Source organism: Aptenodytes patagonicus, chromosome 3 (assembly GCF_965638725.1).
Source record: "Aptenodytes patagonicus chromosome 3, bAptPat1.pri.cur, whole genome shotgun sequence".
Lineage (NCBI taxonomy): Eukaryota > Metazoa > Chordata > Aves > Sphenisciformes > Spheniscidae > Aptenodytes > Aptenodytes patagonicus.
In genome coordinates, this window is record NC_134951.1 from 116,834,151 (window position 1) to 116,847,473 (window position 13,323).

A 13,323-nucleotide genomic window follows, 5' to 3' on the forward strand; every position below is an offset into this window, starting at 1 on the left:
GTTATCAGCTGGATCTTGGCTGGGAGTTCCCTTTGTTTGTCAGGCAGCACCACTCCCGCTGTGTCACTCCGGTTTCCTTATCTCAACCTGGACTTTGGACAGAGATCAGTACTGCAGACACCTAGGCAAGGAGGAGCTGTTTATGGGGATGACTACCCACTTCAGCAAGCTCAGAGTTGACTGAAACACAGGCTAAAAGCACCCGCAGAAACCAAGCTGGTGTGCTTTTCTCTCCAAACCAGAAAGCTTCACTCTGGTGGATCTCTTTACATCGGAAGACCTTGTGGTCCCAACCCTGCGACCCACGTGGGTGCCAAGTTAGAGCAAGCCTTTAACTAAAGATTTCAACCATGCAGCGTGGCCAGAGAGGGCACATGCTGAGTTAGGTAACGGACCATTATTTCCCTGGCCCCACAGAGAAACCATTGCAGCGCACTGCTCTGTCGAGGAGCTGCGGGTACAGTACAGCTTTCTGTTCCTGCACATCTGGCAAGAGCTTGCCGAGGAAGGGGCAGCCTGGAACTGCCCGGGCTTCACTGGGCTGGCCAGAGAAAGCTCCCTCAGTTCTTACAGGGAATGCAGCACAAAGTAACTGACACGTGCTGGGTTTCTCCTGCTCAGACTGCAAACACCAGATGTTTCCCAGGAAGCTCCCCAACCCATGGAAATCAGGGTCCGAAGCCTAAAAGGAAGAGACCAGGTGCTGTTAGGGAGCGAAAGCCTGCAGCAGGCTGGCAGCCACTCAGCTGTGAGAGGGGTACAGTGCCAAGGAGGGCAGCACACTTTGCAGACAGATGAACCTGCCTTCCACCCTCCAACTCCCTCCGCTTCCACCAGCTCCTCCTTCCAGCCTGTTTCCCCCATCCTTTCTCCCCCGTGAGCAGCACAGGTCGGTAGCTGTGGAAGGCATACCAGCTCCCTGAGCACCCGACTTACGTGGGGCACCGGCGTGCTCAGCCAGCAGCACCAGCCTCGCTGCAGGACTAATCCAGAGGCTGGAGAGGAATCAGTCACTGACCCAGGGGAGGGAAACCCCATTTATTTAGGCTATTCAAATGTGGCACGCACAGAACATATCACAGTAACGCACTGAAGGCTAAGGGTTGTTTGTTTTTTTTTTTTTTCTTTTTCTCTACATACAGACAGGAAAACTCTATGCAACTCCCATGTACACATTACACAAAGGAAACAGCTTTAATCAACCACTGGTGAAACATGGAAGCTTTTAAGACCTCTGTAGCTGGCACAGGAATGTTCTCTACCCCCCATACAAAAGGCATTTCAGGTCAGACTTTCTAGTAGGTGATATTTCCATGCATTTCTACAGAATTAAAGAAGCTAACAGACAAAAAGCCCAGATCAAGCCGTATTAGTCAGGCTGATTGGTTCTACTAAGGTAAATCAATAGTAATTATGGACAAATGGACCAAGTGACCAAAGACTGGGGCTGAGAATACCACTTTTTAAGATGTGGTTCCTTCTCGTTGTACTACCCATAACTGGAGAGCTCTGATATAAGAATCTGCATTTGTAAAAGCCTCAGAAGCATCTGATCCACTAGTGTGTATTAGTGAAACTAAGGTAGTTCTAAATTAAACTACGTCAACAGAAAAGCAATTTTTATAGAATCACTCAGGCTGGAAGAGACCTCAAGACGCTTCGCAACAAGAAAATTGAACCTGCAGAACAAGTGAACCTTTAAATACTATTACTGCACAGTGAGTTTACAAGAGAGTGCATTAGGACTATTTCTGCAGAAAAGTGTGTCTATTTTATCTCTAACTTCAGAATTAGCCTTTATTAGTACTGCTCTGCAACTGCAAGCACTAAGAATTTAACCCAGTTTTGGTGCCAAGAGGTTGCTTTAGCCTAACTTTAACTACAGGTTTGAAGTTTTGTATTAAACTGTTACAGGTGAAAAAGTTTCTGAGTTTGGCAATTTGGCCAGTAGCCTCAAAAAGACTGACTGAATTTTGCTTGTTACAATTTAGAAAAGTAAGAACAGGAACCAGATTGTTCTCACCTCCCCCCCTTTCATCCCATGATACACTGCTGCATTGGACCAAAATTTTTGGAGACCTTTAGTGTTAATCCATCAGGGACAGTACTGGGCTGCAAAACCAATGCAAATACTAATACACCAAGATAAATCCTTAGATTTGATTTATTTAGGGTCATTTGTACATACGAGCTACATCTCCAAAATCTACTTTATTCTACAAGACAGCTTCCCTACAGTTAGTGAAACCCTTGCCTAGAATGGTTGCTTTACATAACTGATATATTAAAACATGGAATGCTTGTAGAGTTGTGGCACTGTATGACATCTACACGGGACTTCCTTCAAAAGCTACGACTAGGGAGCCTCCTAGCTTCTCAGCAATGCAAGCTCGGTTGAGGTCCTCTGGCCCATTTGCTTGGCATTCATGCTTTATGCCTAAAAAAAGAGGCAAGACACTCAATAATGCAGTATTTCAACATGCTAGTAATCAATCAAAGAAACATACTTGGTAGTAATATTAGAAGAGCCAATCCAGTCACTCAAGCAGGTAAGTCCTGCCTTAGCTTAGGAATTTGGGTGTTTTTCCCCGATAGTCACAGGAGACATCTGGCTACACACCAAATATCAAAGTAGAAATACCAGCGAGAAAGTTTTCACGAGATCAGTGCTCAGATCGTTAGCCTTTGCATTGCAGGCTATCTTACGAGTCAATCTCTTATTTCTAGTGCTACCCTGGATATGGCAGCTGAGGATGCTACACACAAGCACACTAAGATGGCTAACTCGGCTCCCGCTGGCTCTGAGAGGTGGGTGAAAGGATCAGTGGTAATTTGAGATGTAGAGACTAGAAAAACTTTGCTGGTCTAAGGAATTAACAGTGGTTTCTTTTTCTGGAGGGTGAGGAGCCCAACCCAAGCCTGTCTTATGTGGAGAAAAGCAGAAAAATCACAGGATTTCTTTTTTTCAACTTCCACACGTGCAGCACACAACAGTCTCCCTGGCTAGTTCCAATTCACTGGCGAGTTGTCCTGTGAAGGCTGGTACTGCTGCACAATGATCCTGTCAGTCCTGCACACTGCAAGACTGTGGTCCAGTGCAGCATGAGGAACTGAAGGGGGGGGCAGTGCTATCTGGCTATGAGCCATCGTGATGACCCACTTAGCATGAAATTTCTGAATGCTGCAGCAAGGTGTTTACTCCTTGGTTAATGGTGCCTGACAGGCTGAACAGAACTTAGCTTCTCCACTTAGAGATGCAATGACTTTTGCAATGAGTAATCACAACAGCATCTCTAAATCAAGTGAATTGTTTATTACTACTACTACAGCACAGTAAGTTTATGAAATTGTGTATTTCAACAGACGCAGGGCTGAAAGTCTTCTGCCACAGAGGCAGCTCTGCACAAAATCCAGCTCAGCATTACGAATCTAATGGTTTCTAGCCTGTATGGTGCAGATGCGCTGCTCTGTACAGTACAGCTATGGTGTCACGCATTGCAAAGCCTGCTCTTGTCCTGAGCACAGTTCTAGTGCCTCTAAAATTCAGAGTCAGACAATATAAATTTTAGCCAGAGCTCATTTTAGCTCTGTCACAGGGCATTTCACCTGTGAAGTTCTCATCTCTCACTAGTATCTCAAAAAAAAAAAAGCCAATTAGCCAACGGTTAAGCCTTGCTGTGTAAGCTTTCTAGGGGTATAGCACAGCTAGAAGCGTTAGCTGTATTACGTACCTTGAAACTTCTTTTTGATTGCATCCTTGGAGCTTGCGTAGATCATCTTACTTTTGAGAGGTGCTTGTTCTGGTGCCCTAGTGGGATACACCAAAAAAAAGTGCAATTAGTGACATTTATTATCCAGCATAGACAGAAGCAGTGTCCTACCGATTACGGACAAGTGAAACGTCTCATGGCTCAGAATACAGGCATCAGGCTGTCCAGCTCACTTTAAGCCTGCCATCTTGCCAGCCTGGGCAGTACAAATGCTCAGAGACCTCACCCACAGTGCTTGGACTGCATGTTAGGAACGAGTTGGGAATATGGCTTACCACAAGAAAAACATCAACTCTTCTTTTTTTGATTCCTTGGTCTCGAAGCTTGCATCATACAAGGCATAACGGCAATCCTTCTCAGGAAGCATCTGCACAAAGTGCTTGAAAGGGTCGGTAACTGTCACACCGACATCTCCCACCAGAATCTCTTTGCCTTCTTCCACAATAATGCACTTTTTGTCTGGACTGAGGCAGAAGATGACAGCCTTCTTCCTCTTCTTAATTTCCTCAGGCGTAGAGCACTTCCGCACTTTCATGTCATAGAAGATACGGCATACCTCATCGGCAACTTGTACTCCAGATGCCTACAAAGACAAGAGCAAAGACCTTTAGGGCTACCACTGCAAATTTTCACAACTACATTACCACACTGCCTTAAATCCAAGGCTAAAAGACAACGGATACTGGCAATAGTCACCAGTGGCCCGAGAGTCTTGTCAGAAAAGGCTGCAGGCCCTCTTTTTCCAAGCCAAGTAAAGAATCTGGAGTCTTGATGCTGCCCACAGCCAGCTGCCAAACCAAAACTATTCCAAAGAAGGCACAATCCTACTTATATTAGAACATTGTTTTGGGGTAGTTTTACAGGCATGTCCACCCCTTGTCCTCCGAGATTCAGTTGTGGTAGATCCTTTGGCATTAGAGCAGCTTTTGTTACCCATTTCAGGCTGGCTAGACAATCAAGCCCATGAGGATCTTCTGTTCAAAGTTTCCTAGCCATTTCCAGTATGCTTGCTAGCAGCTTTAGGAACAGAGGTAAAACATGGCCAAATTCCATGCTTGTCACATGGATTTGGTTTAGAGATCAAGAGAGATGTAGTGGGGTACTGGGACTGTAGTGGTACAGTTTTTAGCTGAACAAGCCAACTTTCAGAAGCTGCTCTGAATTCAGTGTTTTAAAGGGAGAACTTGCCAGTCTAGCAGTTAAAATGTCTATTTCCCAGCAGTTCCTCCATCAGTTTTTAAAGCAAGCTGCCTTTTCAACTTCCCCCCCCCCCCCCCCCCCCTCGAAGTCTGGTGGGAAATTCTAGTTACTTAGTGGTATCCCCCTGTGCTAGCTGCAATAGGAGGTGCAGATGCAGCATTACCAATCTAATGTTAAAGGCAGCTGCACAGAATAAAGAGGACAAGACCTAGCAAGAATGACAAGAGGCTGAACTGCATTTTCAGTCTGCTGCTTTTTTGGGAATGAGACAAAAAAAAAAAAGAGGTGGCAGGGTAGAAGCATTTGTATCTGAGTTTTGTTCTCAGAGTGCAGTAAAGTTGGAGAGCTTAAAAGCAGCTGTGCAGTAGCAACTACCACAAATATGGGGAGCCATACTGGCCAGCAGACACTGCTGGAAGGACATCATGGACAGAGCAGTAAAGACCAAGTTGAAGCCTGTCCAACACTCATCTATCTGTTAAAAATGCTGCATGCTGTGTAAACAGTGAGACTCCTTTCCAATACCGCTTCTTCCCCCACTGGTTTTTGGTCTTCCAAATTCAAATGACATTATCCTCAGACACGGCAATTCATATCTCAGAAGGAAAATCGCCCTCCTCCCTCTGTGTAAACTGCCACCTGTCACTGTTAAAAGCACAGTCAGCAGTACTAAACAGTCAGGTAAAGCATCATGTGAGATATACCAGCTGAAAAAGACTAAAGGTTGTTCCTCATTTTGTTTTTCCTTAAGCTCAGCCCCAAAACATGTGCTTTATAGATTCATATTGTGGGGGACATTGTACCTTGTCAGAGTGGAAATGTTCTAAAGAAACAGCAGAGTTCAGCTGCAAAACCAGGGAAATCAGTGGTGAAGGGGAACTGTTTAGTGCTAACTTTCAAACAAGCTGTCCTTGAGAGATGGTTATTGATTGGACAACTACTTAATGTGTGGTTTCTTTAAAGCCTTGACGAATGCCTACCACGCAGGACCTCAGATGAGCCCGGATTCTCCTTTTTCTACCAACATCTCTCCTTCTGTAACTTCTAGTGGCTGGCATAGCTTTGCTAACCCAGTGAAGAGAGGTGGCACAGCTGGCAGAATCTATTACCATGGAGTCTGGCATCTAGATCTCCCCAAGTACTGGTCATGCAAAATGAAGGCAATCTCATACAGCAGTGAATCCGAGACAGAAGCTTTTCTCTAGCGTGGAGAGCAGTGCTCTTTAGGGGTTTACTCAAATACAAGGGGACCTCCCTCAAGATTTACAACGCATGGTTTGTCTATTAGGGGTAATCTCTCCAGAATCCCTTGCACTTACTTTGGGACAGGAGACCAGGGAGTAAGTCACCATGCCTCAGCTGCCTGGCTGGCAGCCACCCTTCTGCATAACTTCAATAAGGCAAGGAAAGTAAGCGGAGAAAGCCTATTCCAGGATAAATTCGAGCAAAAGTGCAAACATCGACTTGAAGTGACTCATTTGTATGTCACCTCCTCCATACGGAGAGACTGCACTTTGTCAGAGTGTGATTGAGAACTAATGAGGAATAAAGGTCTTTCTCCTCCCATCCCTGTGGTTGATGTAGGCAAGAGCTTGCTGGGAAGACTAAATAATACAAGGTTGCCCTAATAAAGCAAACAGTGCAGCGACTAGAACTACTGCATCATTCACTAAGGACAAATCCACAGTGAACGTGACAACCCCCACCCCCAGGGTCTGTCTTCTAACTAGTGGCACCTCAGTAGCTGACAACAGGTGTTAAGAGTCAGGTTTTAGTCACAAAAACCTCAAGATTCTAAGTAGAAAATGCTTAGAAAGCCTGAACTAGCACGGGAATCAGTCTAGTAATTGCATAAAAGCGGTTCATGTCACCTAGCTCTACCTTTGTCAATTCTTGATCTTTGCTCCAAGACCACAACAACTAATTCCCCTGCACCAATTCCTGTTGCCAAGAAGTTAACTTTGACAGAAGAGTTTAATGCTCAGCAGAGAGCCAGAAGCAAGCAGCAGCAACGGAGCTGCAGGTTGATGCAAACTGTGCAGTCAAGAGCATATGCTTGTGCTACTGCACAGCCAGAAACACATCTCCAAGTTGGGAGACAAGTTGTTTCCTTATAAAGAAACTGAGCACTGCTGGCAAGTCAGTTCAGATTCCAAAAATGTCGAGAGTATTCAGTCTGGAAACTGAAAATTCACTGTTAATCTGCAGCTGATAACTGGGACCGACCAGAAGCCGAAGGGACAACGTTAAGAACTGGATTTTTTAACTTTCCAAAGCAAAAGGCTGTTAGTAGCTGGTGCTACTCCTTTTCACAGCTGCTGTACAACCCCTGGATTCATCACGCAGGCTGACATTAGCAGCCATTATATTGCTAGGGACAATGCAGATTTGTTCCATCTGAAAAAACCCTATAGCTGTGTCACAGTACGGGCTGAAATGAACTCATAAACTCCCGGTGCAACTAATTGCTTCCAAAAAGAGGATCTACTTTTGTAACTGTAGGACTCCCTCTTCAACCCTGGGCTTGTACCAGCCATGACTGGCTTCATAAACATGCTTAAAAAGGAAAAAAACCCTGAATCCTAGGCAGCTTTTGTTGTAAGTTGGTTGCAACCATTCTGTGTAGGGCAGCAAGAGGATGACTGTTAAGAGTACTGGAACAAGGAGAAATGCCACACTCGTAAATACATGTCCTCAAACAACATTTTAACCGTGTCTCTGCTGATTTGTCCAGAAGAATAGCTGGTGAGAAGCCTCTACCCCGCCAGTAATGACAGAATAAACGTTTATTTGTTAGTCTGCATTTTCTCTCTTTGGCCCAATATCACTCCGCTCAGATGATTCAATACAGCACATTCATTATTATTTTGTGCATTCTGACTTAAATGCTGCAGGGCTACGACAGCTAGCCTGGTTCTGTTCCTTTTTCAGTATGAAAGCAGTTATCCAACTCTGGACTGGTACACGGGTGGCTGTTCATTGAGCAGTACATGTTGCAAGAACTTGTGGGATACACGACCATTAGCTGGTGACATTTTGTTGTAGGGGACAGATAAATCCTGTAACACAGGCAACACCAACTTAAAACCATTCTCAGGACACAACTGCAGAGAAAAGACTACATTCAAGTAGCCAGCCTGTTTCTATAGGTGTCGAGGACCTTAACTGCAGGGCCTGTTAACCTCACTGAAACAAGGCAGCAGCAAGGAGGCAAGCCACCTAATCATCAGATGGGAAAATGACGCCAGTACAGCATATTCAGGGAGACATTCAGGCAAGAATGGACAGAGTAAGTTTCTCTGAGGGAATCAGCAAAATAAGTTCTCCCCCAGAACCTCCATGCAACTATTGCAAAGGCAGCGTGTCTTGCAGGCAGTGTTGCCTCGTACATTATTCTGGAGCACTTATACCAGTATCCCCATTGTATTTTCATATAGACTGCTGTAGGCACATGAGGTAATGGTTGCATTAAATGCCTTGTCAGCATGCGCTGCAGTAACACAGCGGCTCTTATTCCCTACACAAAGCCATCGTTCCTGCCTAAGTGCAAAGCACTGCAGAAGTCTTGCGAGAGCAGAATGCCGTCCCTACACAGGGCAGCCCAAAGAGAGAGCCTTCTGTCTAGTAGGCTTCCAACTGTAAGAGCCGTCCCCAGCTGCCTCCACTAATAGCTTCCAATACTTTGCCTCCATCACCAAGTACTCTACAACTCAAATTTAATCTAAATAGGGGAAGACTGAAGAATAATCCAAAGCTTTCTCAAGAAAATCCCCGTATACAGAAAGCCATTTCAGGAGTGAGACACATGCCAGATGCCTGATAAACTGGATTTGTAGCAAGCCTGCATTGAAACGCAACTTTGACACAATGAAATTTGCCTTCTCTTTTGTTAGGAAGCGCTGTGAACTCCAGTATTTTCCTTGAATATTTAGAATATTTTACCTAAGAAAAGTCTTTGTTCCCTCCTCAACTGTAAGACAGCCAAGACGACTTCAAACTAATGACTTAGTTTGCCTCAAGACAAGTTTGAAGGACTAAATTTGTTTTTAAGTATTGACAATTTTATAGTGTGGGTTTTCTTTCCTGTGATCAGAACCTAAGAGCCCTCGGCAGTGGTGCCTGTGCATGTATTCTCTACAGAGACATTTCAAGAACCAGTTCTTGACTTGTTTTGTTTGGGAATCATGCACACACATTGTATACACCAGCATGGACTATCCACAGCTACTCAAGTGGAAACTTTTGCTTCTTGGAAAAGCATCATCAATTTTCCCAGAATTTGACACCAAGAACTTAAAAGTACGCCTTGTTTAGTTGCAAAGGCAGAGATTCGAGAACACTGTGCTCCCATGTTTGCTAGTCACATTACTGCCATGTATTTGGTTCTCAGTTTCTTCAGCAAACACCTTGTTTCCCCTATGCTTGGCATACCATCCCTCCCATCTACCTTCAAAATCCCCTGCCGCTGCCACAACTGCCTGTGTAACCATGTGGCATCTCCATCTGACTCAGTAATGTGTCATAGTACATCTCTGCGACAAATATTTTTTCAATTAAACCTATTACCACCCGACTGTTCTGGGACAGCAGCCTTCACAAAGCTGTCCCTTACATTGCCACACAATACCCTAGGACACCATCAGCACCAAGGCCTTGACGGGAAAGCTATGCCAAGTTAGTTGTGAGAGCACCTAGCAGATAGGGAGGGTCACATAGCCTGGCTGCAGCTAACAGACTGGGAGAAGATTTTGCCAAATCAGGCCCCTGAAAAGGTGTCAGCTATGGCCGACAAGCCGACTGAAAGTGTGGGTGGTTAAAAATACAAGGATCTTAAATACTGCTTTGCTTTTAATCTGTTATTTGAACACTCAAGAAAACCCATCTGATATTACCACCCCCACTTTACTGAGCAGGAAAGGGGGCAATGCATGGAGTGACTAGTTTACCTTCACCCCAAAGACCAGTACCAGTGTGGGAACACCAGTGACTTCAAGTCCCAAGAGGCCCATGTCCTCTGCTACCTACAGCCTGACAGACAGCCGTTTATGCCATGCAGCCTATGCATCTGAGAGTCCAAAGCTTCAATTCAGATCTGAAGCATGACAGGAAACATAACTAACTGCCTTTTTACTGCTGTTGTGTAAGAGGCCATTATTTGCACACCATAAACCAGCAAGAAGTACAGAGTTATTTGCATATCACTTGTAGGCAGATCTTGCCAGCTAGACTTGAGGGTTTTTTTATTTTGCATTATTTGGTCTCTTTTTTTGGGGAGGAAGGCATCAAAACCCTATTCAGCTTTTTTTCCCTGCCGATAAGAAAGGTTATTGACTAGATGAGGAGAGATGAGTAGGAAAGCAATTAAAAAAAAAAGCAGGAAAAAAGTCTCCCCTGAATTCCTGGAGGTCATTTCCTCAGCTTTCAGCCAAAGAGGAAATCATCACCTTCTCCAAGCTACCATGAAGTTCACTCCTGATATAATTATCAAGGTAGGTAGAACAAGCAATACCCGCAAAAGGCAATCCCAGCAACACTGCTGAAAAACAGGAACCGTGGTAGCCAGTAGCAGGGCAGAAGTTTTGAGTAGTACCCATTCCTATGTTGAAACACATGTTTTTAAGGTAATGCGGGTGTAAGCTGGTACGCAACAGGACTCTTGCAGGAAAGCAAAGCTTCTTAGAAACACATTCAGCACAGAAATCAGCTATTATGAGCCCAAGTGTCTGTTAGAATTTTCTTGTGGCCCTCCAGGCACCTACGGCAACCTAAAGCTTAAACCTCACCCTTAAAAAACAGGCTTTGAAGGCCTGCTCTGGGCATCCCAGCACTCGTTACCAAGGTATCCTTCCTGGAGATCACTGTGAATACTAAACAGCCAGGCGAGTGAAAGGCTCTGAACAGCTTTACATGCAAGTTCTGGCTGTCTGCAGGCTCTCCCGCATGAGATCGCTTAGGTCAGCCCTTGCTCCCAGCAGGAGCCTCTTGATAGTGATATTCTGACAAGGCAAGCAGGAACACGCCAGACACCCACACTATGAATTGTCAGGAGGCTGTCATCTTGTATATGAGGCATATGTACCTTGTAATTACACAGATTTAGGAACAGTATTGACTAACAACCAAGAAAAATAATTTGCACGGTCCTCCAAAGACCATGGACTCATTTAATCCAGTAGCAAAGAAACTGAACCTTGTGGCAAGACACAAAAGCAGAAAATCCAATGCTCTTTTGATACCAAATTATGCCCTCCTGCTGGCATTACTGTACTTTGCCAGAAGGCCTACACTCTTTGCCCAAAAGCAAGTTCATTTGCAGCAACTAGAAAGCATCTTAAAAAAAAAAAAACCCAGACCCTGTTCCAAAAAGGAGATCACTATGAGAAATACTAGTTTTGACTGACTGGGGAATTCTCTGGTTCTGAAGCAAGATGAAGCCTGACACACTGAGTAGTCATTCTAAACTAGGTTTGCGTACTGCAGAGGTGGTAGCTAGCTTGTTCAGACAAGCCTATTTTAAACAAGAGCTGCAAGTCTCGTCAGACTTTTAGCAGCTTCATCTGCAGCTCCCATCAGCTCTACTCCACACTGCAGACCAGCCATAGATGCTTCAACTCGGGCGTTATAGGAAGCAGGGAGATTAGTAGTACATCCTGCCTGCCAGGTCTATGGAGGCTAAAAGTTTATTTACTGGATATGCCACATGTTCAAGAAACGAATGGTAAATACCATGGGAAGGCCTCAATATGTAACCCCTCTACTAAAGGCAAATAACCTAGGCAAGTGCGTCAAAACACACAAATGTTTGTTGCTGGACAAGTGTGTGTGCATGACTCAAGCAAAAATGGGACAGCAGTTAAAACTGTATGAGCGAATAATTCAAGTGAATTTGTCAGTCTCAGCAGCCCGAGTTAAACGGGGATGCAAAATTTTAGTGTAGGCAAACCAACAGAAAATGAACCAACATGAAGCATAATAGCTGTTTGGTCTATTCCACCCCGTTTATGAAAGGAGTCACCCGGCATTTTTTTGAAAGCCAGAGAAAACGGGCAAGTCAGTGTGTATGTTTAATACGTTTCTATGTTTCCTCTGTTTCCAGCATTATATCTTCTCTGTGCAGAGAAGCAAGACAAAAATCTCCCAAGCCCTTGCGGCAAGTACCTTAAAATTTAAGCTTCTTCGAGCAGTCGCTGCAAAAACGTGTTTGTTACGACCAGCGTTTTCCTTCCGCCGGTTTTGCTTCCCCCCTTTTGTCTGCTACCAGGACTGCTGACTCCAGCCGGGCCTGGTTAAGGGCGCCCTGGCCCCGAGAGGCTGACGGACCGGGGACGGCGGAGCGGTGCCCCGGCTGGCGGGAGGACGGGTGCTCGTCTCAGCCGCCCCGCTCCGCCGAGGAGCCGCCGCCGTTTTCTAGGCCAGGCCCGAAACCCCTCGCCTTTGGGGAAGATGGCTCCCGCCCGGGGCCGGCCATCGGGGCGGATGCGGCTGAGGCCGCGCTTCCTCCCGAGCGGGGCAGCCCCCCGGCCCCCGGGGCGGGCTCCCACCACCCCCACCACCCCCCGTGGCCTTTCTGCCAAGCTGCGACCTGCTCCCCGCGCAGCCCCCCGCCTGGGGGGAGCCGCCGCCCCTCCCCCCCCAACGGCCGCGCCCTGCGGCACGGGGAGGGGCCGCGCATCGCCCCGCGGCGGCGGCCACCGCCAGCCCCCCCCCCCGCTCTTCCCGCCTCGCTCGCTCTTCTCACCGCCCCCCCCCCCCCCCCCCCCCCGGCGAAATGGACGCGCCCGCCCCTAGCGCCCTGTGTGCGGCGCGGAACGTACCATCGCCTCACGGGGGGAGGACGAAGAGGAAAGGACAGTTCCATCGCCTCAAGGGGGGGGGGGGGGGAAGTAACCTTCCGCCGCCTCATGGCGGGATGGGGGGGGGGGGGGGGGAAGGGAGAAGAACGGATCCGCCGCCTCAAGTTCAAAGGCGAAAGGACCGGGGGGAGGAAAGAGAAAGAAAGGGGGGCGTGATACCGTCGTGCCGCCGGGCACGGCGGCGGCGCCGGCCGGAGCGCAGGCCGGGATGCGGCGGGCGGGCGGTACCAACCACCCTCCCTCCTCTCTTTCCCCGGGGATGAAGGCGAAGGAGGGGGGAGGGGTAGAAGCGTAACGGCCCGCGCCCCCCGCTCCCCCGGCGGCGCCCGGCTCCCTACCATGGTGTCGGCGGGGCGCGGCGGGCGGCGGAGCGCGGTGCGGCAGCGGCTGCTCCCCTCGGATGCTGGGCGCGGCGCGGGCTCCGGCAGCAGGAAGGGAAGCGGCGAGGGCGCGAGCCGGGCGGAAACGCTGCCGACGTCACGGCCGCCGTGCCCGGAGGA

General features: G+C 47.3%; 1 protein-coding gene across 1 annotated transcript; it reads right to left on the bottom strand.

Annotated features, from left to right (window-relative positions):
• Window positions 1-2,146: 2,146 nt before the first annotated feature.
• On the bottom strand, window positions 2,147-13,268 carry DSTN (destrin, actin depolymerizing factor). Its single transcript, XM_076334815.1, has 4 exons — window positions 13,162-13,268; window positions 4,046-4,353; window positions 3,732-3,808; window positions 2,147-2,437 (listed from the first exon to the last, which is right to left on the bottom strand). The coding sequence occupies exons 1-4, from the start codon at window positions 13,162-13,164 to the stop codon at window positions 2,328-2,330; spliced, it is 498 nt and encodes a 165-aa protein (XP_076190930.1). The 5' UTR covers window positions 13,165-13,268; the 3' UTR covers window positions 2,147-2,327.
• Between the last annotated feature and the right edge of the window lie 55 nt (window positions 13,269-13,323).